This window comes from Arabidopsis thaliana, chromosome 5 (assembly GCF_000001735.4).
Source record: "Arabidopsis thaliana chromosome 5, partial sequence".
In the NCBI taxonomy this organism is placed as follows: domain Eukaryota; kingdom Viridiplantae; phylum Streptophyta; class Magnoliopsida; order Brassicales; family Brassicaceae; genus Arabidopsis; species Arabidopsis thaliana.
Window position 1 is genome coordinate 26,301,244 of NC_003076.8, and position 26,683 is coordinate 26,327,926.

Below are 26,683 nucleotides of genomic sequence, written 5' to 3' on the forward strand. Positions count from 1 at the left end.
AGTTAGTTTTTTGCTTAGTAAATTTGTTTAAATTATAGCATTCAAATACTTTTGAGGTCTTAAACATAGAGTCATAGATTGGTTAAGCCACCGACAGTACTATTACAGCTGGAGAGAAAGGATGTATCCATGGAGAAAAAGGCAAACAATAGCATTCAAATACTCTTTTTCAAAATTACTAAGTAAAAGAGTTATTGCTTGAAACTCCACATTGATTGTGATTGATAGATCAGCTTTGGGGAATTGAGTGGCCACAAAAGAAAAAAACAAGGTACATTCACATCTCTTATTTGAAAGCTACATGAGTCTTATCTTAAACGTACAGAAGAAAAATAGTAAAAAGGAACTTTTGTCCTCACTTACTACTACTACTCATTACTGTACTAACTCTTCTCTTTGTATCACGTTTCATTACAACATTCAGATATCAGCTAATTAGGATGATGGTTTGTCTAACTCTATTTGTTGCTGGTTTTGACTGCAACTGGGTCTGAACAATAAGGGCAGTTCCCAAACAGAACATCAAATGACCTGCAAGAAATTGGATCATAATTGAGCTTTAGAGCACAAGGATTGTGTGTGTTTGGATATGAGAGCGTGAGAGATTAAGGTTTCCACTTACTGTCTTGTTGTTGTGATAGACCTTAACCAGTCTGTGAGGCAGAGGCTATGGAAAGACTTGTTGCAACTGATGTTTTCACATGTGTAATCTGTTCGTGTCCCACTTCTAGCTCCGAGCTCCTCATCTTAGATTAAAGTAAATGAGAAGTTAGCGAACCATCAAAGCAAATTACTATTCTGAAGCATTGCTTTTTCGGTTTAAGAAATCACCGGTGGGTAGAAACTGCGCATAGCAAATCCCACATTCAACTTGTTGTTGATCGTCTTCCACTTGGAGACCTAGAGGCTTTGGAAGCTCAGTACCTAGAATACATTCAAGGTTCTCAGGAAATGATCTTTCATTTGACCTGTATGATTATCATTAACCCGTCATTCCTGCTTTCAACAATCCATATAACTCCATGCTATATAACCAACCTCTCGAAAGAGATTTAAAATGGGAGAGTAGAGACAAAATAATTTTACCATCTTTTGCAATTTCTTCTCCATAACATATGCAAGTTGTTCATATGCGTAGCTGAAGGCACAGGACCAATAAACCGGGACCTGTCTAAGCACTTATAACTATTAAAAAATGTCGACAAGTAGGTTATTGAGAGTGTGTGTTTGTCTAGAAACATACTCTGGTAGGGATTTAGGGTCTTTGAAGTCGATATGAACAATGATGATACAATCATTCCCTGAGAAAAAAATGAACCAAGTAGAGATAGATAAAAGTGAATTTCGTCAAGACAGAAATAAAAGAGTATGGAGACAAATGGAATTGAGGTAAAGGTATTAAACCAGCATCAATCCGGCGAATAGCAGAGGCACGAGCTGGTTGCTTGACATCAACAACACATAGAGATTTATCGATATTGTCCAAGACAGACCAAAATTCTTGAAGATAGTCCAAATGCTGTTAACAACAAAAACAAGCTGATTAGTGATTACAAAGAGAGAATGTAGCAAAGTCTTAGATCTACCTTTTGGAATTGGTGCATTACATCCTTCAATCTTGAACTTGTTGACCATTCTAGTGTAAACATATATGGCACATCCTACATCGAAGCAAAAGTTAATTCGCTACGGAGAATGAAAAAAGCTTAAGGATTTGACATTAACAAACCGCAGAAACAGAAGGTGGTGAATTAGGATAGTCTCTGTTCAGTTGAATTTCTAAGTTGTGAGCTCTTCCCTTCTTATCTCTGTACATAATCATGATGATGGCACAAAGCTAACATGTCACATGAAGATGGAGCTACATAGGTTGCAAAGTACTAATCACATTAAGTAAGATTTTGAAGACAACCCTAAAATTATGGAACTTACAGAATGTGAAAGCTAAAAAACGTTAAATCTCCACCTAATCTCCTTATTGGTTCCCATCCAATTTCTTCTATCTAAGAAACCAATACAACAATGGTTCGTTGAATATGTGAGAGCACTCGATTTCAGAAGAAGGGAAGGGATCGATGGTTAACCAAACCTCCGAGTAAACTTTCCGGTAAAACGAAGAAGACTTGGCTAATTCCTCGCATCTTTCACGGCCTACACATTCTCCAGAAACATTCATCATCTACGCAGATCATCTTCAACCTCTGAAACTTTCTGCATCTCGAGTAATCCGAGTGCTATGTTTTGGGCCGATAAGCCCAATATTTGATGAATCTTATTATGGCGCAGTTAATAATTAGGAACAAGTATTTGAGTGAGGACTTCGAGTGTTACGTTGGGCCTAAAAGCCCAATATTTAATGAATCTTATTGAGGCCCAGTTTATATAAGTATTAAAATAACAGGTATATAGTTATCCTTGTAGCCAAACATGGATTTTTCAAGGCGGTGCACTTTCTTACTTTTCTTTCCTTCTTTCTCTGTCTCCTAGAAGCCACTTCACTGGGATCGTCTCCATCTTTGATCCAGGTTCGTCTTCTTCGTGAATCTTCCTGCTTAATTTTTTTTTTCAGTTACTACTTTTTTTTGGTTATTGTTAATTTTCTCTGATGGAAATTCTCCGAAATTGAAAGTTGTTAAAGCCAAAATATTTGGGAATTCAAAAACATTTCGATGATCTGAATGAGGTCAGATCGCTGAGAAAATATGGGATTATAGGTTATTTTCGTTTTAAATTTTCTATGTTTTGTATGTTTGCATGATATATATATATATATATATATATATATATATATATATAACTAAGTCGTTACTTGATTAGCCATTTTTGACTTATCTACTTTCTTTTTATGTTGTTGAGTATTTTATTGTGTTGTTTAATGGATCATTTTCAGGTTCAGAGATTAAACAATTTGAAAAATCGGAGACTCTGGGATTGTATGGTTCGTTGTTACTGATAGATTACTTAAGCTATGGTTTGGTTTAGAATCGGTTCTTCTGTGGCAAAGCTTGCCATAAGAAGGACACTGTCTCAGTCTCGTTGTGGTTCATATGCCACTAGAACAAGGGTTTTGCCTTGTCAAACCAGATGTTTTCACTCTACAATACTCAAATCAAAGGCAGAGTCTGCTGCACCTGTTCCACGTCCTGTCCCACTTTCTAAGCTAACTGATAGCTTCTTAGATGGAACAAGCAGTGTGTATCTAGAGGAGTTACAAAGAGCTTGGGAGGCTGATCCCAACAGTGTTGATGAGTCGTGGGATAACTTTTTTAGGAATTTTGTGGGTCAGGCTTCTACATCGCCTGGTATCTCGGGGCAAACCATTCAAGAAAGCATGCGTTTGTTGTTGCTAGTTAGAGCTTACCAGGTTAATGGCCACATGAAGGCCAAGCTTGATCCTTTAGGTCTAGAGAAGAGAGAGATTCCAGAGGATCTCACGCCAGGTCTTTATGGGTTTACTGAGGCTGATCTTGATCGGGAATTCTTTCTGGGTGTATGGAGGATGTCGGGTTTTCTCTCTGAGAACCGCCCGGTTCAAACACTGAGGTCGATACTGTCGAGGCTTGAGCAAGCTTACTGTGGGACTATAGGGTATGAGTACATGCACATTGCTGATAGGGATAAATGTAACTGGTTGAGAGACAAGATCGAGACCCCAACTCCTCGACAGTACAATAGTGAGCGTCGGATGGTTATTTATGATAGGCTTACCTGGAGCACACAGTTTGAGAATTTCTTGGCTACTAAGTGGACCACGGCTAAAAGGTTTGGACTGGAAGGTGCTGAATCTTTGATTCCTGGCATGAAGGAGATGTTCGATAGGTCTGCAGATCTCGGGGTAGAGAACATAGTTATCGGTATGCCCCATAGGGGTCGACTTAATGTTTTGGGTAATGTTGTTAGAAAACCTCTACGCCAAATATTCAGCGAGTTTAGCGGTGGTACTAGGCCAGTAGATGAAGTTGGGCTTTACACCGGAACAGGTGATGTGAAATACCACTTGGGTACATCTTATGATCGTCCAACTAGAGGAGGCAAACATCTCCACTTGTCTTTGGTAGCAAATCCCAGTCACTTGGAAGCAGTAGATCCTGTTGTGATAGGTAAAACCAGAGCGAAACAATATTACACGAAAGACGAGAACAGAACAAAGAACATGGGTATTTTGATCCATGGGGATGGTAGCTTTGCCGGACAAGGAGTGGTGTATGAAACTCTCCATCTTAGTGCACTTCCTAACTACTGTACCGGTGGAACAGTGCACATTGTGGTGAATAATCAAGTGGCTTTCACAACCGATCCCAGGGAAGGAAGGTCTTCACAGTATTGCACTGATGTTGCAAAGGCTTTGAGCGCCCCAATTTTCCATGTCAATGCAGATGACATTGAAGCAGTAGTGCATGCTTGTGAGCTTGCTGCTGAGTGGCGCCAGACGTTCCATTCTGATGTTGTTGTTGATTTAGTATGCTACCGTCGCTTTGGGCATAACGAGATAGACGAACCGTCATTCACACAACCAAAAATGTACAAGGTCTGGCTATTATATCATCCATCTCTGTGAAATAATCTAATAACCAATTCAAGTTTCCATTTCATACTTTTCTTGTACTTTTTTTTTGTTTAAAAACGGATGTTACTTGTTGGTGATAGGTGATACGCAGTCATCCCTCGTCACTTCAAATCTACCAGGAGAAGCTCTTGCAATCTGGACAGGTAACCCAAGAAGATATTGATAAGATTCAAAAGAAAGTAAGCTCTATCCTCAATGAAGAATATGAGGCAAGTAAAGATTATATTCCACAAAAACGTGACTGGCTGGCAAGTCACTGGACTGGATTCAAGTCTCCGGAGCAGATTTCTAGGATTCGAAACACCGGGTAAAAAACATTTTTATTTCATTTAGTTTGTCAATGCCTTTTGGCCTTTTTTCTTTTCTTTTTCAATGTAACATTTTGCTGGAAAACTATTCCCTTGTTCTTTTGCAGAGTGAAGCCAGAGATTTTGAAGAATGTGGGAAAGGCAATCTCAACCTTCCCTGAGAACTTTAAGCCACACAGAGGAGTTAAAAGAGTTTATGAACAACGTGCTCAAATGATTGAATCGGGAGAAGGCATTGACTGGGGACTTGGAGAAGCACTTGCTTTTGCTACACTGGTTGTGGAAGGGAACCATGTTCGGCTAAGTGGTCAAGATGTTGAAAGAGGAACTTTCAGTCATAGACACTCAGTGCTTCATGATCAAGAAACCGGGGAGGAATATTGTCCCCTCGATCACCTAATCAAAAACCAAGACCCTGAAATGTTCACTGTCAGCAACAGGTATGCATTTTTTTTTAATCTCTAGAGATGATAACCACTCTTCAATTGTTTTTACATGATCTTTACGTTGTTTGTGTATGCAGCTCCCTTTCAGAATTTGGTGTTCTCGGTTTCGAACTGGGTTATTCGATGGAAAATCCCAATTCTCTGGTGATATGGGAAGCTCAGTTTGGAGACTTTGCTAATGGCGCACAAGTTATGTTTGATCAGTTCATAAGCAGTGGGGAAGCCAAATGGCTCCGTCAAACTGGTCTAGTAGTTTTACTTCCTCATGGATATGATGGTCAGGGTCCTGAACATTCCAGTGGAAGATTGGAACGTTTCCTTCAGGTATATTATATGACCGATACTTACCGTTAAGATTCTCTCCACTTTTTGTATTTGTTTCCCTCTCATTTGAAAATTTTAACTGCAGATGAGTGATGACAATCCTTACGTTATCCCTGAGATGGACCCAACTCTTCGAAAGCAGATTCAAGAATGTAATTGGCAAGTTGTTAATGTTACTACACCTGCCAACTATTTCCATGTTCTGCGTCGGCAGGTAAAATATCTATTTATCCCAAGTTCGTAAAATGTTGTTACTTAATTTTCGTATTCTTCACACTCACATGCTTGATATCATCCATTTGCAGATACACAGGGACTTTCGCAAGCCTCTTATAGTGATGGCCCCCAAAAACTTGCTTCGTCACAAACAGTGTGTATCTAATCTCTCGGAATTCGATGATGTTAAAGGACATCCTGGATTTGACAAGCAAGGAACTCGATTTAAACGGTTGATCAAAGATCAAAGTGGCCACTCTGATCTTGAAGAAGGTATCAGACGTCTAGTCCTCTGCTCTGGGAAGGTATAAAAAAAAAGATCCACTTTTTCCGTCATTAACTAACAAAGTTCCCACATTCTGAAATTTAATACTTTAAATGTCAATGAATCAGGTCTACTATGAGCTTGACGAAGAGCGAAAGAAGTCTGAAACAAAGGATGTAGCCATTTGCAGAGTAGAGCAGCTTTGCCCATTTCCATATGATCTCATCCAAAGAGAACTAAAGCGATATCCAAGTAGGCGTCGAAAACTCAAGTTTGTGTTCAATAGTTTTGGTTGATTATGGAATTCTTTGAAACTTTTGTTCTTGTGTTTAACAGATGCAGAGATCGTGTGGTGTCAAGAAGAGCCGATGAACATGGGAGGATACCAATACATAGCCCTAAGGCTTTGCACCGCGATGAAAGCACTGCAAAGAGGAAACTTCAACGACATCAAATACGTTGGTCGTCTTCCCTCAGCTGCTACAGCCACAGGATTTTACCAGCTTCATGTTAAGGAGCAGACTGATCTTGTGAAGAAAGCTCTTCAACCTGACCCCATCACCCCCGTCATCCCTTAAAAAAACACAGCTTGAGAGGCTTGAGCCTGTATAAAAAAGACACAACACAAAAATAAAAGATTCATGAGAGAATCTTTGGTTACCAAAGAGTGTCACTGGAAAATAAACAGATGTTTGCTAGACTTACAAATTTAAGTTTATTCGATTTGTTTGGTTTGTTATAGGATTTAATCGAGATAAAAGGAAAAAAGATTTAAACCGTTTGGTTTAGTATGATAATTCATTAATTTGGTTCAACTTTGGATTGATTTTGGTTCGGTTTGGTTTTATCAGTGACTGTATCAGCTTGAGGCAGTTGCAATCTTGTAACTGGAGAGAAAAAGCTATCAAAGTTAAAAGTTATGGCGAGCCATTTTTGCTTGCTTCTGATCTTCACTTTCTTCACTCTAGTGTTTCCGTCAAACGGATCTTCACTGTCTTCTTCCAAGCTTTTACCTCGTTTCCCTCGCTACACTTTCCAGAACCGAGAAGCCAGAATCCAGCAGTTCCGGGGAGATCGAAACGAGTATCGATACGAGACTAAGTTCTTCTCACAGCAGCTGGACCACTTCAGCTTCGCCGATCTTCCCAAATTCTCTCAACGCTACCTCATCAATTCCGATCACTGGCTTGGTGCTTCTGCGCTTGGACCTATCTTCCTTTACTGCGGCAACGAAGGTGATATTGAATGGTTTGCTACAAACTCTGGATTCATTTGGGATATCGCTCCCAAGTTCGGTGCCTTGCTTGTTTTCCCCGAGGTTCGTTGGTGTTGTTTTATTTTTCCTGTTGGAAATTGGAAAAAGAAGAAGCAATTTGTTACTGATTTTAGGGATTTGGTATAGCATAGGTATTATGGAGAGTCTATGCCTTATGGAAGCAGGGAAGAAGCTTACAAGAACGCTACCACTTTATCATATCTCACTACTGAGCAAGCTCTTGCTGATTTTGCTGTTTTTGTCACTGATTTGAAACGCAACTTGTCTGCGGAAGCTTGCCCAGTTGTGTTGTTTGGTGGATCATATGGTGGAAGTAAGTGAGCAACTTTTGTGTTAGTGGAATTCTTTTTAAATGAGATTGTGGAGTAATTGTGTTTTTGTGTTTGTTGTTATTGATGCAACAGTGTTAGCAGCATGGATGAGGCTCAAGTATCCTCACATTGCAATAGGAGCTTTAGCTTCCTCAGCTCCAATTCTTCAGTTTGAAGATGTTGTACCTCCTGAGACGTTCTATGACATTGCATCAAATGATTTCAAGGTAATACATACTTTTGCTTCCCTTAGTCGATTGACTTTATCTTGTCTTTCTTTAATCATATAGGGACCGTGTTTTTGTTTGTAGCGTGAGAGTAGCAGCTGCTTCAATACCATTAAGGACTCGTGGGATGCAATAATAGCAGAGGGTCAGAAGGAAAATGGCCTTCTGCAGTTGACGAAAACTTTTCACTTTTGCCGGTAAACAAATAAATTGGAGTTAGTGTGCGCTTGTTAAGTGTATTGATTAGTAATAGTTCAATGGATTGTTTCTCGATTTGCAGGGTGTTGAACAGTACTGATGACCTTTCAGACTGGCTGGACTCTGCCTATAGTTATTTGGCAATGGTGGATTATCCGTATCCTGCTGACTTCATGATGCCTTTGCCTGGACATCCCATTAGAGAGGTATATTTGGGAAGTAACACTTTATGAGTTTATACGAATATTGTAGAAGAAATCTGAGAATGCATTCGCTAGATCATTTGGATTTTCATCTTTACATCAACGATCCGGGGAGGCTATGCTTTAAAGATTTGCTTGTTGCGTCAGGCTATTGTTCAACCACGTCCGTTAAAGTCTTTGTTCAATGTGGTGTATCTTTCTATAGGTCTGCAGAAAAATTGACGGTGCTGGTAGTAATGCTAGCATCCTAGATCGCATATATGCAGGGATAAGTGTGTACTACAACTATACTGGAAATGTTGACTGCTTCAAGTTGGATGATGACCCTCATGGGTTGGATGGATGGAATTGGCAGGTATGAAAAAGTCAACTGCTTTGTTTATCTTTCCTTTTTCTGATAATATTTCAGTGACGCCATTATTCACTTTCACCATCCGTTTACAATAGGCATGCACGGAGATGGTAATGCCCATGTCTAGCAACCAAGAAAACAGCATGTTTCCAGGTTATGGTTTTAATTACTCTTCATACAAAGAGGAATGCTGGAATACATTCCGAGTTAATCCAAGACCCAAATGGGTCACAACAGAGTTCGGTGGACATGTAAGACATCTTTTGATAAACTCAAGATTCTTTCAATGCTGTGTTCTGAATCTTTACTATGTCTCTGTAATGTAAAAGGATATAGCGACCACCTTGAAGTCATTTGGAAGTAACATCATTTTCTCAAATGGTCTGTTAGATCCTTGGAGTGGTGGCAGGTAAGAATATTGTTCCCTTTACTCAAATCCCAAGAGCTATTTTACAAAACGAATCTCGTAATCGTGACAAATGCTTGAGTTTGACTCGTAATATGCAGTGTTCTCAAGAACTTATCTGATACCATTGTTGCTCTCGTCACAAAAGAAGGTATAACTAAAAGCCTCATCAATCTCTCTCGTAACTAATCTGTTTTTTTTTTTTTTTTTTTTTTCATTTGCATAGACTTAAAAACGTTTGATCATAGTAGCAGTAGTCTACATTTTATTGACTTGATGAATTATTTTTGGTATATCTATCTTACAACATCATGATCATAATCATAATCATCATCTATTCTCTTTGAAACTCACAAACTAAGTTGATTCTGGCTTTTTCTTCTTTTTTTCTCAGGTGCACATCACTTGGATCTACGACCTTCAACACCAGAAGACCCGAAATGGCTTGTGGACCAGCGGGAAGCCGAGATACGGTTGATTCAAGGATGGATCGAAACTTATCGAGTAGAAAAAGAAGCTAAGGTTTCTCTGTTAAAACGTTCTTGGTAAGAGAACAATGAAAAGAATCGTCTCAGTGTGTAACTCGGAATCTGCAAACTTTGTATTGCGAACACATGCTTTGAATAAATCCATGTAACTATGTAAACTCTCAATGATCACTAATCTTTTCTACTAGCTTAACTTTTTCGTTTTTGGGTAATTATATATGAATACACGCAAACAAAAGAAGTACAGAATAAGATTTATGAGTCTGGCTGATACACCCAAACACATCTGTCAAGGATCTTAAAGAATCATATCTTCTAAATATTAATTTTCATCACATTGTGTTTTTATGGCAGAAGAAAGTATGAAACATTTAATGGTTATGAGTAGAAAATCTAAAATTTAATTACCATACAGTCGTGACTCTTGAGAAAATCGGAAATTTTAATTACCATATATAATCACCTCGTTTAAACTAAATTGAAAATTTTGGTATTGGCCGCTAAAAACGAGGAGGAAAAGGCATAAAACGCCGTCGTTTGGGCATTTTGACTGGTCGAATAAAAACTCTTTTGACTAAAACGTCGACCTAAAAAAAGAAGAGAGAGACTAGACCTCTCTACAACGCACTGTCACAGAACTCTTCTTTGTTGTGCGAGAGAGAAATAGAAAAAGTGAAGAGACAAGCACCGTGCTTTTGATCGGAGATCGGAGGAATTTAGGTTCGATTCTCCGTAATTGTGATATTGGGAGAGACTATGGCAACTTCTTCTCGTTCGGAGCGATTTCCGATAACGCCGAGTACGGCGGCTACTAATAGATTGACGATTACGCCTAATTCTAGGGTTTTGAAAAGCCCTCTCACTGAAGAAATCATGTGGAAGCGGCTCAAAGATGCTGGGTTTGATGAACAATCGATCAAGAATAGGGATAAAGCTGCCTTAATCGCTTACATCGCCAAGCTAGAATCTGAGGTTTGCTTCTCGATTTTTCGTTGATTTTCTCTTTCTCTAGTGTTATGAGCAGAGTACTCTAGGCGGGAACACAATGAAACTAACTAATGAGAGTGTTATAATTACTGGGATTAGCTTGTGCCCTTGAAGTTTGATTTTTCAGTTCATATGAATTTAATTCGTTTTTGTGACTGCCCTTAATTGTTTCAGTCATCTCCGTTACGCTCGTGGGTCAATCCTGACAATTTTATAGGATGTAATTGGTTTACTGCAGTTATTGCTTTGCTTTGGGACCTTTAAAGTTTCGATTTTGTTTCCTCTTAGGTTGAGATTGTTGTATGGGCTAGTTTATTCTCTTGCATGTTTTATCAGTAAAATCTATTGGCAGTGCTATATTGATCTTAACTTTCATGTAGGTTTATGATTACCAACACAACATGGGTCTTCTCCTTTTGGAGAAAAACGAATTGTCTTCGCAGTATGAAGAGATTAAGGCCTCTGTGGATGAGTCTGACCTAACACATATGCGAGAGAAATCAGCATATGTCTCGGCTCTAGCTGAAGCAAAGAAACGAGAAGAGAGTTTGAAGAAGGATGTAGGGATTGCGAAGGAGTGCATTTCTAGTGTAAGTTCTTAACTTTGAGAGCTAGCAAAAGCATGTTGTTTCCAGTCTGTTTATTGATTTTGTTTTGTTCTTTTTCTCTCAGTTGGAGAAGACTCTGCATGAGATGCGCGCAGAATGTGCCGAAACAAAAGTTTCTGCTGGGAGTACTATGTCGGAAGCACATGTTATGATCGAGGATGCGCTGAAGAAACTTGCAGATGCTGAAGCAAAAATGCGCGCAGCAGAGGCTTTACAAGCAGAAGCTAACCGGTATCACCGAATTGCAGAGAGAAAGTTGAAAGAAGTTGAAAGTCGTGAAGATGATCTTACTCGGCGTCTTGCATCTTTCAAGTCTGAGTAAGTCTTTTCTCTCGGTTTACTGGGCTTTTGGACTTGTACTATTAATGTGTGGGATTAAGTTGTTGTGTTGGTTCTTTCTTTACATGGTTTAGGTGTGAAACGAAAGAGAACGAAATGGTTATTGAGCGACAGACTTTAAATGAGAGGCGGAAGAGCTTGCAGCAAGAGCATGAAAGATTATTGGATGCACAAGTTTCACTAAATCAAAGAGAAGATCACATTTTTGCTAGATCCCAAGAATTAGCTGAACTTGAAAAGGGGTTAGATACTGCAAAGACCACATTTGAGGAGGAACGCAAAGCCTTCGAAGACAAAAAATCCAACTTGGAGATTGCGTTAGCCTTGTGTGCTAAAAGAGAAGAGGTTTGTTTTTATTCACACAATTCTCTGTTATTTTTGGTTTTGCATTATAGGTCATCAAAAAAATTTCTGGGAGACAAGATAGTAATGTTTTCATGTTTTTTTTTTTTTTTTGCAAAAAACAGGCTGTCTCTGAAAGGGAATCTTCGCTACTTAAGAAGGAGCAAGAACTGCTTGTTGCTGAAGAAAAAATTGCCAGCAAGGAATCTGTGAGTTACCATTCATACTTAGTTACCATTCAACCAACCTTGTAGTTACCATTCATACTTTAAGTTTTGTGTTCATTTGTTTGCTAGATTTAATGAAAATGCTTTTTAACTTTCAATACAGGAACTAATTCAGAACGTCTTAGCGAATCAAGAAGTTATCCTGAGGAAAAGAAAATCTGATGTGGAAGCTGAATTGGAATGTAAGAGCAAATCGGTGGAAGTTGAAATTGAGAGCAAGAGACGGGCTTGGGAATTAAGGGAGGTTGATATCAAGCAGAGGGAAGACCTAGTTGGTGAAAAAGAACATGACTTGGAAGTTCAATCAAGAGCATTGGCAGAGAAAGAAAAAGATATAACAGAGAAGTCTTTTAACCTTGATGAGAAAGAGAAGAATTTGGTTGCTACAGAGGAAGATATTAACCGTAAGACTACTATGCTGGAGGATGAGAAGGAACGGCTTAGAAAATTGGACCTGGAGCTGCAGCAGTCTTTGACGTCATTAGAAGACAAGAGAAAACGGGTTGATTCTGCAACACAAAAACTTGAAGCCTTGAAGAGTGAGACAAGCGAATTATCTACTCTGGAGATGAAACTTAAGGAGGAATTAGATGATTTGAGGGCCCAAAAGCTTGAAATGCTGGCTGAAGCTGATAGATTGAAGGTGGAGAAAGCTAAATTTGAGGCTGAGTGGGAACACATTGATGTGAAAAGGGAAGAGTTAAGAAAAGAAGCAGAGTATATAACTCGGCAAAGAGAGGCTTTTTCAATGTATCTCAAGGACGAGCGTGATAACATCAAAGAGGAAAGAGATGCATTGAGAAATCAGCACAAAAACGATGTGGAGTCGCTAAACCGAGAGCGTGAAGAATTCATGAATAAGATGGTGGAGGAACATTCTGAATGGCTTAGCAAGATACAGCGTGAGCGTGCTGACTTCTTGTTGGGCATTGAGATGCAGAAACGAGAGTTGGAGTATTGCATCGAAAACAAACGAGAAGAATTGGAAAATTCTTCAAGGGATAGAGAAAAGGCTTTTGAGCAAGAGAAGAAGTTAGAAGAGGAGCGTATACAGTCGCTTAAGGAAATGGCAGAGAAAGAGTTAGAACATGTCCAAGTGGAACTAAAGAGGTTGGATGCTGAGAGGTTGGAGATCAAATTGGATCGTGAAAGAAGAGAGAGGGAGTGGGCAGAGTTAAAGGATTCGGTTGAGGAGCTAAAGGTGCAACGAGAAAAACTAGAGACGCAAAGGCATATGCTTCGTGCTGAAAGAGATGAAATCCGACATGAGATTGAAGAACTGAAGAAATTAGAGAATCTGAAAGTTGCATTAGATGATATGTCCATGGCTAAAATGCAGCTGTCCAATTTAGAGCGTAGCTGGGAAAAGGTTTCTGCTTTGAAGCAGAAGGTTGTGTCTCGGGATGATGAACTTGACCTGCAAAATGGAGTCAGCACTGTGAGTAATAGCGAAGATGGCTACAACTCTTCAATGGAAAGACAGAACGGCTTAACCCCTTCATCTGCCACTCCATTTTCATGGATAAAACGATGTACTAATCTGATTTTCAAGACTTCTCCAGAGAAATCCACCCTAATGCATCATTATGAAGAAGAAGGAGGAGTGCCTTCAGAAAAGTTGAAGCTAGAATCGTCGAGAAGAGAAGAAAAGGCTTACACTGAGGGACTGTCTATTGCGGTTGAAAGACTTGAAGCAGGAAGGAAAAGAAGAGGTAACACATCTGGAGATGAGACTAGCGAACCAAGCAATAACAAAAAGAGGAAACATGATGTTACCCAAAAATATTCTGATGAAGCTGATACCCAGAGGTAAAGTCTGATCATTCAATATTAAATTTTACACATTTGTTTTCTTGTTTTTACATCAATTTTAAAATCTGAATCTTACATCTTCTTTTTCTCAGTGTCATATCAAGCCCGCAAAATGTGCCTGAGGACAAACATGAACTACCATCAAGCCAAACCCAGACGCCAAGTGGTATGGTAGTCATCAGTGAAACCGTTAAGATCACAAGAGTAACGTGTGAGACAGAGGTGACCAACAAAGTCACAACCCTTGACTGCTCAGAAAGTCCTTCGGAAGCAGGGAGAAAGATGGGAGAGGAGACAGAAGATGGTGATTGCAATCAGGTAGTTTTCATGAACTCTTTAAAGAAGAATTGCCTGCAAACTTTACAACAGATGAATAATACCCTTTGGCTATTTCTGTAGACTGGGATAAACGCGTCTGAAACAGTGATTCATAATGAAGCTGCAACAGAAGATATATGCACATAAGGTACGTCTCAGTCTTCACCAGATAACTAACCCCCACATATGTTGTCAAAGTCACTAACAAGAGTAGTTGTTTCTTGTCTGTTGATGCAGAAACTCTATGAATCCTTTTGGGCTTGGTTTCTAGAGAAGATAAGGGTATGTAAATGGATTTGATTGATTTTAAAACTCGATCGGTCGATGTGATAATCATAGTCAGTTTTTTTTTTTTCTTCCAGATTTCGAGTGAGTAGTGTTGGTTAGTTAAGGTAGGGTAGGGAAAAATCGTTGGCTTCTAGTGTGTTGCAGTGTGTGTATTTGAGAATATATGATTTGTGAGACTAAAAAGCCGAAATCATTATCGGGGTTTATTGTTTCTTCTACTTGTAATGATGTTGATGATTGATGTCTTTTAGCTCATCGGTTAGTAAGTGTCAACAGCAAGAGTGTTCGGCTGGACTACCGTGGCCCATTCTGTAGATTTCTTTCTAGCCCGGCCCACAACTTCCATTGGGCTAGATATGTTTTTCTCACGTAAAAGATATCTGACTGTCGATATTGAAGTAACTTCTTAAAACATTTAGATTTAATTGATAATTTAAATGTCACTTTTGGTTTTTTAGATGACGATTAAAATCCTTTTCATAACCCAAAATATTAGTTTTGCCGATATTAGAAATCCGAAGAAAATGACAGAAAATAGGATTAATCAATTTAGGGTTTAATAAAAAATAGTGAGTGAGAGAGAGGCTACAGTGCTCCACATTGACATCAACAAGGTTGAAGAAGAACAACATCATTCAACATCAGCATCACGAATATTTTCGAGTCATGGAGAGAAGCGCCGTTGCCTCAGGTTTTCATAGAAATTACATCCTCTGTGCTTCACGCGCCGCCACTTCCACGACGCGCCTCCACTCTTTGTCCTCCCTCAGAAACTTTCCCTCTTCCTCTCTCAGGGTAATTAAAAAAAATATCACTTCTTCCGAAAACTCATGTTTTATGAACAAAATCTGATTCGAATATTCTGATTCTTGTAGATTCGTCACTGTCCTTCTCCCATCTCTTCCAATTTCATCGTTAGTGAAGTTTCCCGAAACCGACGATGCGACGCCGTTTCTTCCAGGTTTGACTTCTTCGATCTCAATGGAAACAACGACAGAATCAGTTTTAGTTGACTTGAATTCGTACTTGCGTTGTGTTTACAATTCTGTGATTTTGTGACTTTTGGGTGCAGCACCACCGATGTGACTGAATTAGCCGAAATTGATTGGGACAAGATTGATTTTGGGCTTAAACCAACGGATTACATGTACGCCATGAAATGTAGCCGTGATGGTGAATTCTCTCAAGGTCAATTGCAACCTTTTGGTAACATTGACATTAACCCAGCAGCTGGTGTTCTCAACTATGGACAAGTAAGTATATTTCTCTAAGTCATCACCTTTATAACTGATCTATGGAAGTTTGACTATACCTAACTTGATCTATACAAGTTGAATTGTAGAAGTTCTGATACTTTGTTTTGTTATTATAGTGATGCCTTGTATTTGTGTGTGTAGGGTTTGTTTGAAGGTCTAAAAGCTTACAGAAAACAAGATGGGAATATTCTACTCTTCCGTCCTGAGGAGAATGCGATCCGAATGAGAAATGGCGCTGAAAGAATGTGTATGCCTTCTCCAACCGTTGAACAGTTTGTTGAGGCTGTGAAAACTACTGTATTAGCTAACAAACGCTGGGTAATTTGGATAAGGCTTTTGAATTTGTTTCTTTTATGTGTTTGTGTTACATCATTCTACGATTGATCGTCTTTTGTTTGTTACAGATTCCACCTCCAGGTAAAGGATCATTATACATAAGGCCATTGCTAATGGGAACTGGAGCTGTTCTTGGTCTTGCTCCTGCTCCTGAATACACTTTCCTTATCTTTGTTTCACCTGTCGGGAACTACTTCAAGGTTTTTTTTTTTTTTTTGTAGTTGGTCTGATGCGATATCTGTAATCATCATTTCGTTTTCTGAGTCTGATATATCTTTTACAGGAAGGTGTTGCGCCGATCAACTTAATTGTTGAAACTGAATTCCATCGTGCAACTCCCGGCGGTACTGGAGGTGTTAAAACCATCGGTAATTATGCTGCAGTAAGTACAAAGCTGAAAGCTTGTTTCAAATTTTATTCTCCTCTGTTCTCAAAAGCTTAACTAATCATCAATAATTTTAGGTCTTGAAGGCTCAGTCGATTGCGAAAGCTAAAGGGTATTCTGATGTTTTATACCTTGATTGCCTTCACAAAAGATATCTTGAGGAGGTTTCATCGTGCAATATTTTCATTGTGAAGGTAAAATCAAAGATCATCTTTTCGTTGGAACATCTAAAGTTTCTTGCTGGAAACGAAATTCTTTGTTTACTTGGATTGGGCTCTTCTTGTGCAGGATAATGTGATATCTACTCCTGAAATTAAAGGAACCATCTTGCCTGGAATTACCCGGAAGAGTATCATCGAAGTAGCTCGTAGCCAAGGTTTCAAGGTAAAATCCAAATTCCCTTCTTCAAATTTTTGGCAACAGTCTTGATCAAGTATGTCAGAAAACTGAGGAACTTGAGTTACGGACTGCAAATACTTCATGGTTTTGTAAGTTTAACAAAATTTCGGTTTAAGAGTCCTTAATTCTGATTTTCAGGTGGAGGAACGAAATGTGACAGTTGATGAATTGGTAGAAGCAGACGAGGTTTTCTGCACAGGAACCGCCGTTGTTTTATCTCCGGTTGGAAGCATCACTTACAAAAGCCAAAGGTACAAGACCTTTTCTTTTACCAGTTAACAACTATAGCTAATGAATCACAAAGTTTACACTAAGAATCTTTTCCGAAAAATCTTGATAGGTTTTCTTATGGAGAAGATGGCTTTGGAACAGTCTCGAAACAACTCTACACTTCCTTGACGAGCCTGCAAATGGGTCTGAGCGAAGATAACATGAACTGGACTGTTCAATTGAGTTAAAACCAGTCACGAACATATCAATATTATACATATGGATGTGTTAGTAGATACAGAAGATATATTAGAATTCCATGCTTCTGATGCTTCAAGATTCTGATACTTGAAACTATAAACAATAATCTGTCTTTAAAATAACTAAAACGGGGAATAAAAAGCTAGTTCTAGCACGAATGCTATTCAAGTACATGTACGCAACTTTTTTTTTAATAGGCTTTGCAAAACTCATACACAAACTACCAAAAACCTCTATTCAGATTGAGTTCAGATTCTAGTCAGACTAAAGTGTGTAAAAATAGTTCTGTCTTTATCACATCTTTGGTATTGTTTTGTGAATGAATTTTGCTAGCATCAGAAAGCTACGGCGAAGAATTGGAAACAATATTGCGTGTGAAATGAGAAAAAGAACTCGGCACTGATTTGTGGCTTTTTATTTGCTTAATGAGTGACAGCTTCTTCTACATGCAACTTGACGTGTACTTATTTTAATCATATACTAATTATTATTTGGTTACCCAAAATCTAATCTAAAAATCCCACTATCTTTGTTTTTGGACCGACACATTTCCCTCCTATCCTCCTTCAAAACCTTATTTCTGAAAAATAATCTCCAAGGAATCCAATCCAATTGTGTTTCTGTGTGTTTTCCGATATTTTAAAAAACTATGCTTTATACTATTTTTGAGAGGATATTATTGAACTCATTAAGCTTCCAGCGACAAGAGGAGACGTGGAGCTTTTTCTTGTAAAAAGATGTAATGATTATCTCATGATTACGATATAATAACATATTTTAGGTTAAACTATTTCAAAGTTTAGTGTAACTAAAGGATTGTGTACATTTGTCACGAGATTCATATCATGAACTCACTTTTTTTTTTTTTTTTTATCTTTAGAATACTTCCAAAAAGAAAAAGTAAATGGATCCTAAAAAAGTATGAGATGAATATAGAATCATAGAAGAGAGCATAGATGCCTTGAGATGCATATTACAATGACCTTCCTCTTCTCTGCCTTTACCTTTTGACTTACTATTCTTTTTCTCGCTTTTTGCACTCATTTTCGTTTTTAAGTTGTTTGTTTATGAATAATTGGATTTTAGTCAATCATGTGTCTTTTCATCTAAAAGATTTTACAAACTGATATCATTTATTTACAGATAATATATGATTCGAATTCGAATCCATATGATTTTATCTCGGATAGATTTCCAAAGTCATTGGGTTAATAATTGAATTAAAAATTTTAAACATGATTTTCTTGGTATCAAACCCAATATAACATAACTTTTAAGATGACTATGTTATATTAATTCAATACGTCCTAAGTAAATTACAAACTACAAACACAAGTCTTGGTTATTACTGAGATATAAAGACAAGCAGAAGAAAAAGAGTTATATATTGAGAAAAAATGAATGTATTAATTAACGTAAATGCATGTATATGCATGGTAAATAGGCGATAACATTATAATAAGTTCAATAATACAAACTTTATAAGAGTTTATTGAATTTTTGTTGGGAAAATTGAAAAAGAAGGGATGGCCTACGATGCAAAGACCAATTCCTGTTTCCTACTAGTGTTGTTGAAATCTGAATACACATTTTGTCATGTTGATTAGTGATTACCCTTAGCTTCAAAGTTCAAATTAACTTTACACTAACTTTTCCATAAGTAAAGATATTTTATTCATGACGATACATATTTTATTCTACAAAAACATATAAACAGTGCATTGTACCTCAATAATTTGAAGACTTTATATTTTTCCAAGTGCTTTGACTTTTAACTCTTTATTAACCATCAGGAGACAAGTCAACCTTTATTTCCCTCTAGAAGCCTTTGGCTAATTTATTAAACTTAAAAACGAACCAATTAAAAGTTACAATTCATAATTATTTTTGTTTATGATTTTTTCACTATTATTAATAGGCTATTCGCATGTATATTCAATCGTATTTCACTTGTTTTGCAAGGAACTAAATTATAATAAACAATACACCCAAATTGACCAACTTATCTTACACAAAAGATTAAGAGCATACGTTTATAGAAGAAGGTCCAAAAAATTGTGACGCCATTTAATAAGAGGTATAGTGGGTTTTCTTGTTCCTTAATCTCAGCTGCCGTGGAAAATAAGTGTTAGTAGTAAATTTATTGAATTAAATTATAATAGTTAGATTTGTAACATCCCTATCAAATCTTTGATTAAAATTTGATTTTGGGTCCATGGGACAGGCGTCATTAGGTTCAATTTTAATACTGCATGATTATTAAGTGGCTACATTTATAAATGAATTAAACAAACCCATCTATCAATTCAGTATTGTCACCGTGAGTTTGAAACTTTGTCATTTTATAAGTTATAATCCGTTATATTTTATTACAATTTTTTCTCTTAAGGAGATTAATAATAGATAAAATCGTACCTGATCCAGAAAAGTTTTAATATCCATAAATTTGTTAGTGGTAAATTTTCTCCGAGGGTTGGCAAAATTTTGTTCACCAACCGTAACGGAATTTACACTCACAAATTTCAATATCTCTACCTTCTTTTCATCTCTTTTGGTACATATCATTAACTCCTTTCCTTTTCAAAAGACAAATGTATATTAAATAGCAAGTGATTCACCATCCACCAAATGTGATCTTCTGATTAGTGATATTTCTTTAGACAATTTAATTGATGGATTTGAAAGGAAAAAAACTTTGATATATATAGTATGAAGAAGTTTCTTTGTATTTATCCAAGAACTGTTAGTTCAATCACTTGCGCTTTGTTTACGAATGATTAATGACGTTAACTATTCAAATACGATGCTACTCTGTTGTTGAATTCATGCGCTTTGTTTTCGTCTTTGATTTTTAATAAATTTACATGTTCAATACAAATATCTTTTTTATTGGTATAACAAAGAACCATGATAAGACTGATACATAAAATAAGATGTTGTCATGTTCTTATTTAACTACTATATACTTATATTGATCATGCTCAATGGGAGTTTGTGTATATAAAAATAAATTTAGAATTTTTCTTTGTTTTTTTTTTTTTGGGCAAAAGAATTTTTCTTTGTTAATTCACACATTTCCATCACCAAACATTCGAAGTATTTGTCTCTATCTCGACAACATTTATATATATTTTTTTCTTTTTTTTGAACACGACTCGACAACATATAATACACTCCTTTGTACTGTATACTACAAAATAAACTACTAAACAATATTGACTCTATAATATATAATTTATATATACATACAATACAAGTCTAATTCAATCACTTTTGGTTCAAATTGGAAAAACATTGAATTCTTCTATTATTCTTGATGACCAAGTCTATATCACATGTAATAAAAGTACACATAACCGGTCTTTCTTTCTTATTCGTAAGCTGCCATGCAAGTGGGGCTTCAAGCTTTCGTAAAATCTCTCATGTATTCCACATTATTAATCGAATTTAAAGTATTTTGCATGTTATTTAGATTAGAAATGTCGTTTTCTTAATCACACTCCTAAACTGCGGATCAGATATAATCACCAAGATTAAATAATATAAAAATATAATCACTACTTGCCAAGACATGAATCATGAGGAAAGTTCTATAGCGTGTACTAACATACAATAAATCATATTTATGCGTATACATTTACTAGAACCATAGGATCGATGAATCAGATGCAACTCATGCAGTCATATTACAATATATATTTAGATATGTTCATCTTGATCTTTCAACTTAAAACTCGTTCATATTCATCATTTAAAAAAATATATATATGAATGTAAAAAAATGGTAATTTAAAATTAGATGAGAATGGGGAACAAATTAATCACCAAACAAAAAAAACGGAATAGAGTAAGGAAGAGAGAAAGAGTCAATGAGTGGGGGCGGCTAAGAAAACATTATAAGTTTATAACTTATGAGTTTTATGATTAGGAAAATTATAATAAAACTTGTTGTCGAATAGTAAAATTATAAGAAAACTAAGATATTATTTCTCAGTCAAATTATAAATGATATTGAATATCTAGATTCTGATGTAGGAGCAAAGACAAAGGAGAAAAACATTAGTCTCCCCCCTTCTCTGTCATTTCTTAACTCTACTAATATTTTATCACATAATTTATCATCCAATTTTCCAATTCCATAAAGTCACTTTTTGATTCAATTTTATTTTAATTCCCTATACTTTATTGACATCTTCCATCACATGAAGGACTATCTCCTCCAGCTATTATATACTCTCTCTCTCTCTCCTTTATTTTTTCTCAATTCACATATAATTTTCACCTTTACACACATTTCCATGTAAGTATATATAAACCTCACACACGCATTATCATACACCATCCTCCTCATTCTCTTCATCATCAACATAAGAGAGAGAGAAGAAAAAAAGAATTACAATTAATAAGAACAAGATCAAGAATCAAGAATCAAGAAAATGGGAAGAGCACCGTGTTGTGATAAGGCCAACGTGAAGAAAGGGCCTTGGTCTCCTGAGGAAGACGCCAAACTCAAAGATTACATCGAGAATAGTGGCACAGGAGGCAACTGGATTGCTTTGCCTCAGAAAATTGGTATGTATTACTTAAAACTCACTTTTGATTTAAAATTGGCACTGAGAGTTTCCAAATAGTACTTTGAGACCGTGGTCGTGTTAAATTTGTGTGTTGATGATATTTATTTACATGGTATAGGTTTAAGGAGATGTGGGAAGAGTTGCAGGCTAAGGTGGCTCAACTATTTGAGACCAAACATCAAACATGGTGGCTTCTCCGAGGAAGAAGACAACATCATTTGTAACCTCTATGTTACTATTGGTAGCAGGTACTATATACTTACATATATATCATCATATGCATGGATGAATATTATTAATTGACACACTTATTCTTGACTTAGAGACTCACTATGTATCTTTGTTTAATTCTAGGTGGTCTATAATTGCTGCACAATTGCCGGGAAGAACCGACAACGATATCAAAAACTATTGGAACACGAGGCTGAAGAAGAAGCTTCTGAACAAACAAAGGAAAGAGTTCCAAGAAGCGCGAATGAAGCAAGAGATGGTGATGATGAAAAGGCAACAACAAGGACAAGGACAAGGTCAAAGTAATGGTAGTACGGATCTTTATCTTAACAACATGTTTGGATCATCACCATGGCCATTACTACCACAACTTCCTCCTCCACATCATCAAATACCTCTTGGAATGATGGAACCAACAAGCTGTAACTACTACCAAACGACACCGTCTTGTAACCTAGAACAAAAGCCATTGATCACACTCAAGAACATGGTCAAGATTGAAGAAGAACAGGAAAGGACAAACCCTGATCATCATCATCAAGATTCTGTCACAAACCCTTTTGATTTCTCTTTCTCTCAGCTTTTGTTAGATCCCAATTACTATCTGGGATCAGGAGGGGGAGGAGAAGGAGATTTTGCTATCATGAGCAGCAGCACAAACTCACCATTACCAAACACAAGTAGTGATCAACATCCAAGTCAACAGCAAGAGATTCTTCAATGGTTTGGGAGCAGTAACTTTCAGACAGAAGCAATCAACGATATGTTCATAAACAACAACAACAACATAGTGAATCTTGAGACCATCGAGAACACAAAAGTCTATGGAGACGCCTCAGTAGCCGGAGCCGCTGTCCGAGCAGCTTTGGGCGGAGGGACAACGAGTACATCGGCGGATCAAAGTACAATAAGTTGGGAGGATATAACTTCTCTAGTTAATTCCGAAGATGCAAGTTACTTCAATGCGCCAAATCATGTGTAACATTTTGTTTAAAACTTTATTTGTACTTAAATACATAAAGAGGGGTTTTCTATTTTGTATAAATCTGTGTCTTTAGGGAGTGGTAGAAAAGTTTTATGGATTGAGATTAGTATTCATGCAGAAATTTGTTTATTTTAGTTTCAACTTAGCTTTATTCGAACAACTTATATGATATTTTTTCGAGTTTTTCCTTCATTGTTCTTGCTTTTATAAATGTGAAGAGATTCTATCATTCTACCTTTTAGCTTCTTCTTTTGTCCCTTAATTAATTAGGTCTTTATATATTTTATAATCTTTGCAAATTTACATCTGACACATAAAAAGAAGGAAACGACTATGAATCTAAATTTAAGAGCCTAAAAGAGGATCGTCTTTTAAACGCACAAACATCGATCACCAATTACATTAAGGGAACTAAATAATTTATAATCCTTCAATTTCTTATTGAAAAGTTCGTTTATTTTAATGTTAACAGTATTATTTTTTTACATATATATATATAAGACATAGTTCTCTAAATATACTATTAAACAGTAATTGTTAGGTGCCTATAGTAATGGAGAATCCAAGGATGATTTTCTGCCCTGTTTCTTATTCAACTCCACTTGAGTATATGTATATGCGTTAATCTTCAGTCAAATTTTGCCAAACCAAGAAATACATAATCAGCTCTCTTTATTTTCCTTTTTTTTAAAAACAAAATTTAACTATTAACTGACTTGGGAGACTTCAGTTAAATTTGTAGTTGAATTATCATAGAAATAAGTTATAATTGTCGACCAACAAAAAGAATTCATAAATTAAGTAAAAAGAATGGTGCAATATGGACACGTACATGGTCGGATCTATATGGCTTCGTCTGATCAGAGATACTCCGACAAACACTCGAATACACATATGTGTGTGTATGCACAACTATATAGGTTAATTATCAATTATTTTTCTTACATAATTAGTATTAAATTAATTTAAAGATATCTTTTCCCGGTTCAATAGGACTAATACTACTTGGATCTCTCCGGGTGGCTATGCACAATGTCGCTGGAAACCATTAATGTCTTAACAATAATTAATATATGAAACCATTTCTCATGTACGTATAGATTGTTAATCAATAATTAGAAATAAATAAATAAATACCTAACAAAATGAAGAAGAGTTGTCTTACCAATTCAACGAAGGTGTACGTAGAGCTTCGAAACTCTCTCTAGTCAGTTTGGGAATTTGAAGATCACAGAATCAAATGATGTCACTCAAATTTCTCTTTTTCCTGTTTGAGTTTGGCACATATCTTTGCCCATTCAAACCTCCAAATAAAATCATTTCATTTCTACCATTTTTATTTGGAGTGACAAAAATCATGCTTATCGTTCATCATTGTTTGATTAATTTACCAAATTTAAAAGCAAAAATATCATCATCATTGTTTGATTAAAAATGTTCTACGTACTATATCGTCTAGTGACGATAAACCTACAAACGAAAAGATAAAGCTCCGATTCTTATCGTTCCGAGGCAAAGCCTTACATATATACCTCTTGGAGAAAACGCAACCGTGCATTAGGCACATCTCATTCAAATAGAAATAGTTCCATCATTTTCAAGACTTTGTTAGTTCAATTGTTCAAAGTTTTCGTAGAGGATTTTTAATTTTAATTTTGGTTCGAATTGTTACAGTTCTCTATCTTTGTTTTCTGTTGTACTTCTTGTTTTCTTCGTTAGGAATTTTTTCGTTTCTATTTATGGTTTTACTTTTACGATAGTTATGTTTCTTTTATAGTTCAAAAAAATTAGCCAGACAAATAATTTAATTTCAATATTTTACGTTTGGAGACGGCGCAACATTCGTATTCTAACATTGACTTTAAAAAGGCTACATATATAAAAGATGGGTTTATCAAACCCACTTAGAGAAATACAATAATACTATACTATAAATATACGGAGATGTAAATTTCAATAGTTCACATGATCTAACGTATTTGACACTAACATGGTGTTCACATTGTATACTTACGTAACTATGTAATCTTTTCTGTGACATATTATCAATTCACGATCGTTAAAAATTTGTGTACATGTTAGAGTATAAAGAAGATTTTATGTTGTTCAAATTTATGTAGACATGATGGACTAATTGCACACATATAAAAAAAAAAAGGTAATGATATAAGCTAAGGACCCGTTAACCAAACAAATAATGTCTAACAGTCCAATATATATGTAAAACTCTTATATCTTTTTGGATTTTTATTTCCAGAAAATGACATTATATTTTTGGTTTTGTTAGACGTGCTTTGATTGATAGTAGGCTACTATACACAAATATATAATATAAATATAATTAAGAAGAAGAATGTTTTTTGTTAATCTCAGTTTTGTACGTACATACGCTTAAGGACAATAGAAGAAAAGGGTGTTATCAAAAGAATAATTGAAAAACTAGCTAGTCTCTGAATGACAAGTCATTTTGTATGTTCCAAACATTCTCTACAAACAGAAAAACGACAAATCTTATGGAATTATCCTCCTCTAATAAATATATAAATTAAATCCACAATTAGGATAAAAGATAATTAATTAACAAAATCGTAATCTAGGGAGGAAAATTAGGAGATTCTAGAGTTAGTGATATGAAGATTATGTATGTAAGCACTTGCATCAGTGGATGGCAGGACGTGTCTTGACCATGGACTTACATGCTATACTTAGTTTAGCCGTATAACTTTTATAGTTTTTATTAAAGCATTTCTCATCTACCTACCTAAATACCCTATCATCTAAACTTTGTTAAAGATTTAAGAGCTCTAGTAATACAACCTAAAAAAAAAGAATCATGTATAGAATTTTAGTTTCCACATTGGCCACTATTTATAAGTTTAAGTGAAAAGAATGAGTTTCATATTTTATGGATTGAAAATTTAGAAAACTTTATAACTTCTTGGGTCAAGGTAAAGCATTATATGAAAAGAAGGAAAAAGGAATAACTATCGCTGAGAAGAAATCAAGGAACAAAACGATATATGAACGAGAGACTATAATAGATATGCGAATAATATGGATTCACTTGTGATTAATAATATAATGCATTGATTAATGGTACATTCTGTCAAACCTCTAGACGATAAGTAAAACAACACCATATAAAACCTTGATTAGCCTCGCGACAATTCGCCCCGCGACGACATTTTTGTAATATTTAATGATATAATTTCTTTGTTTAACCATTAAAATTGGACCATTGTCAAAAAGGAACCAACGTACTTAATAATTATATTTTTTTATATAATGCAGCTGATGCTGACACTCACTAACACGTTAATATTATTAACCTTGATTTTTTTTTTTTGTTCTTTTATAATAATAGTTATCTTTTTCAACTTTGTGATTCAGTTTTCTGTCCGTTTAAAAGTTAGGAAATTTGTTTTTATCATAAAATAATGAAAATGTTTGATTGTGGAAATGGGAGTAATGTCGCGTCCGTCTGATTTTCTTTTTGTTTTTGTGTTTTAACTTTTTACATATTTAAATTTATAATACT

General features: G+C 36.1%; 6 protein-coding genes across 17 annotated transcripts; 5 read left to right on the plus strand and 1 right to left on the minus strand.

The window, feature by feature from the left end:
• Nucleotides 1-194: 194 nt before the first annotated feature.
• Nucleotides 195-2,271, minus strand: AT5G65740 (zinc ion binding protein). 9 transcript variants are annotated; one of them, NM_001037075.3, is made up of 10 exons: nucleotides 2,090-2,271; nucleotides 1,933-2,003; nucleotides 1,730-1,808; nucleotides 1,587-1,661; nucleotides 1,405-1,519; nucleotides 1,244-1,301; nucleotides 1,087-1,167; nucleotides 832-968; nucleotides 623-746; nucleotides 195-531 (listed from the first exon to the last, which is right to left on the minus strand). In NM_001037075.3, the coding sequence occupies exons 1-10, from the start codon at nucleotides 2,177-2,179 to the stop codon at nucleotides 459-461; spliced, it is 903 nt and encodes a 300-aa protein (NP_001032152.1). In that variant the 5' UTR covers nucleotides 2,180-2,271; the 3' UTR covers nucleotides 195-458. The 9 variants fall into 9 exon arrangements, with proteins under 9 accessions (NP_001032152.1, NP_201375.2, NP_001330441.1 ...); NM_125971.4 differs by having other exon boundaries at nucleotides 1,587-1,808; NM_001345721.1 differs by having other exon boundaries at nucleotides 1,933-2,271.
• A 158-nt stretch (nucleotides 2,272-2,429) lies between these two features.
• Nucleotides 2,430-6,994, plus strand: AT5G65750 (2-oxoglutarate dehydrogenase, E1 component). The gene is made up of 9 exons (NM_125972.5): nucleotides 2,430-2,525; nucleotides 2,891-4,528; nucleotides 4,648-4,874; nucleotides 4,983-5,315; nucleotides 5,399-5,645; nucleotides 5,731-5,859; nucleotides 5,951-6,166; nucleotides 6,255-6,378; nucleotides 6,463-6,994. Exons 2-9 carry the CDS (start codon nucleotides 2,969-2,971, stop codon nucleotides 6,702-6,704), a joined length of 3,078 nt encoding a protein of 1,025 aa, NP_201376.1. The 5' UTR covers nucleotides 2,430-2,525; nucleotides 2,891-2,968; the 3' UTR covers nucleotides 6,705-6,994.
• AT5G65760 (Serine carboxypeptidase S28 family protein) lies at nucleotides 6,977-9,794 on the plus strand. Its single transcript, NM_125973.5, has 10 exons — nucleotides 6,977-7,444; nucleotides 7,529-7,715; nucleotides 7,807-7,940; nucleotides 8,025-8,137; nucleotides 8,221-8,344; nucleotides 8,547-8,696; nucleotides 8,789-8,944; nucleotides 9,023-9,102; nucleotides 9,201-9,250; nucleotides 9,494-9,794. Exons 1-10 carry the CDS (start codon nucleotides 7,046-7,048, stop codon nucleotides 9,646-9,648), a joined length of 1,548 nt encoding a protein of 515 aa, NP_201377.2. The 5' UTR covers nucleotides 6,977-7,045; the 3' UTR covers nucleotides 9,649-9,794.
• A 273-nt stretch (nucleotides 9,795-10,067) lies between these two features.
• Nucleotides 10,068-14,782, plus strand: LINC4 (the record flags this gene model as incomplete). Of its 4 annotated transcripts, none has more annotated exons than NM_001203697.1 (10): nucleotides 10,068-10,559; nucleotides 10,955-11,164; nucleotides 11,247-11,500; nucleotides 11,596-11,866; nucleotides 11,989-12,072; nucleotides 12,194-13,899; nucleotides 13,995-14,220; nucleotides 14,302-14,368; nucleotides 14,458-14,502; nucleotides 14,583-14,782. In NM_001203697.1, 8 exons carry the CDS (start codon nucleotides 10,344-10,346, stop codon nucleotides 14,365-14,367), a joined length of 3,033 nt encoding a protein of 1,010 aa, NP_001190626.1. The 4 variants fall into 4 exon arrangements, with proteins under 4 accessions (NP_001190626.1, NP_001190627.1, NP_201378.5 ...); NM_001203698.1 differs by having other exon boundaries at nucleotides 10,955-11,151; nucleotides 11,210-11,500; NM_125974.5 differs by having other exon boundaries at nucleotides 10,344-10,559; nucleotides 14,458-14,754.
• Nucleotides 10,068-17,614, plus strand: ATBCAT-5 (branched-chain amino acid aminotransferase 5 / branched-chain amino acid transaminase 5 (BCAT5)). The gene is made up of 12 exons (NM_125975.8): nucleotides 14,147-14,220; nucleotides 14,302-14,368; nucleotides 14,458-15,303; nucleotides 15,384-15,469; nucleotides 15,581-15,761; nucleotides 15,906-16,082; nucleotides 16,169-16,300; nucleotides 16,384-16,482; nucleotides 16,563-16,679; nucleotides 16,774-16,869; nucleotides 17,023-17,135; nucleotides 17,225-17,614. Exons 3-12 carry the CDS (start codon nucleotides 15,175-15,177, stop codon nucleotides 17,340-17,342), a joined length of 1,248 nt encoding a protein of 415 aa, NP_201379.2. The 5' UTR covers nucleotides 14,147-14,220; nucleotides 14,302-14,368; nucleotides 14,458-15,174; the 3' UTR covers nucleotides 17,343-17,614.
• Nucleotides 17,615-21,573: 3,959 nt separating this feature from the next.
• Nucleotides 21,574-23,366, plus strand: MYB68 (myb domain protein 68). Its single transcript, NM_125976.3, has 3 exons — nucleotides 21,574-21,927; nucleotides 22,048-22,177; nucleotides 22,284-23,366. The coding sequence occupies exons 1-3, from the start codon at nucleotides 21,792-21,794 to the stop codon at nucleotides 23,140-23,142; spliced, it is 1,125 nt and encodes a 374-aa protein (NP_201380.1). The 5' UTR covers nucleotides 21,574-21,791; the 3' UTR covers nucleotides 23,143-23,366.
• The last annotated feature ends 3,317 nt before the right edge of the window (nucleotides 23,367-26,683 follow it).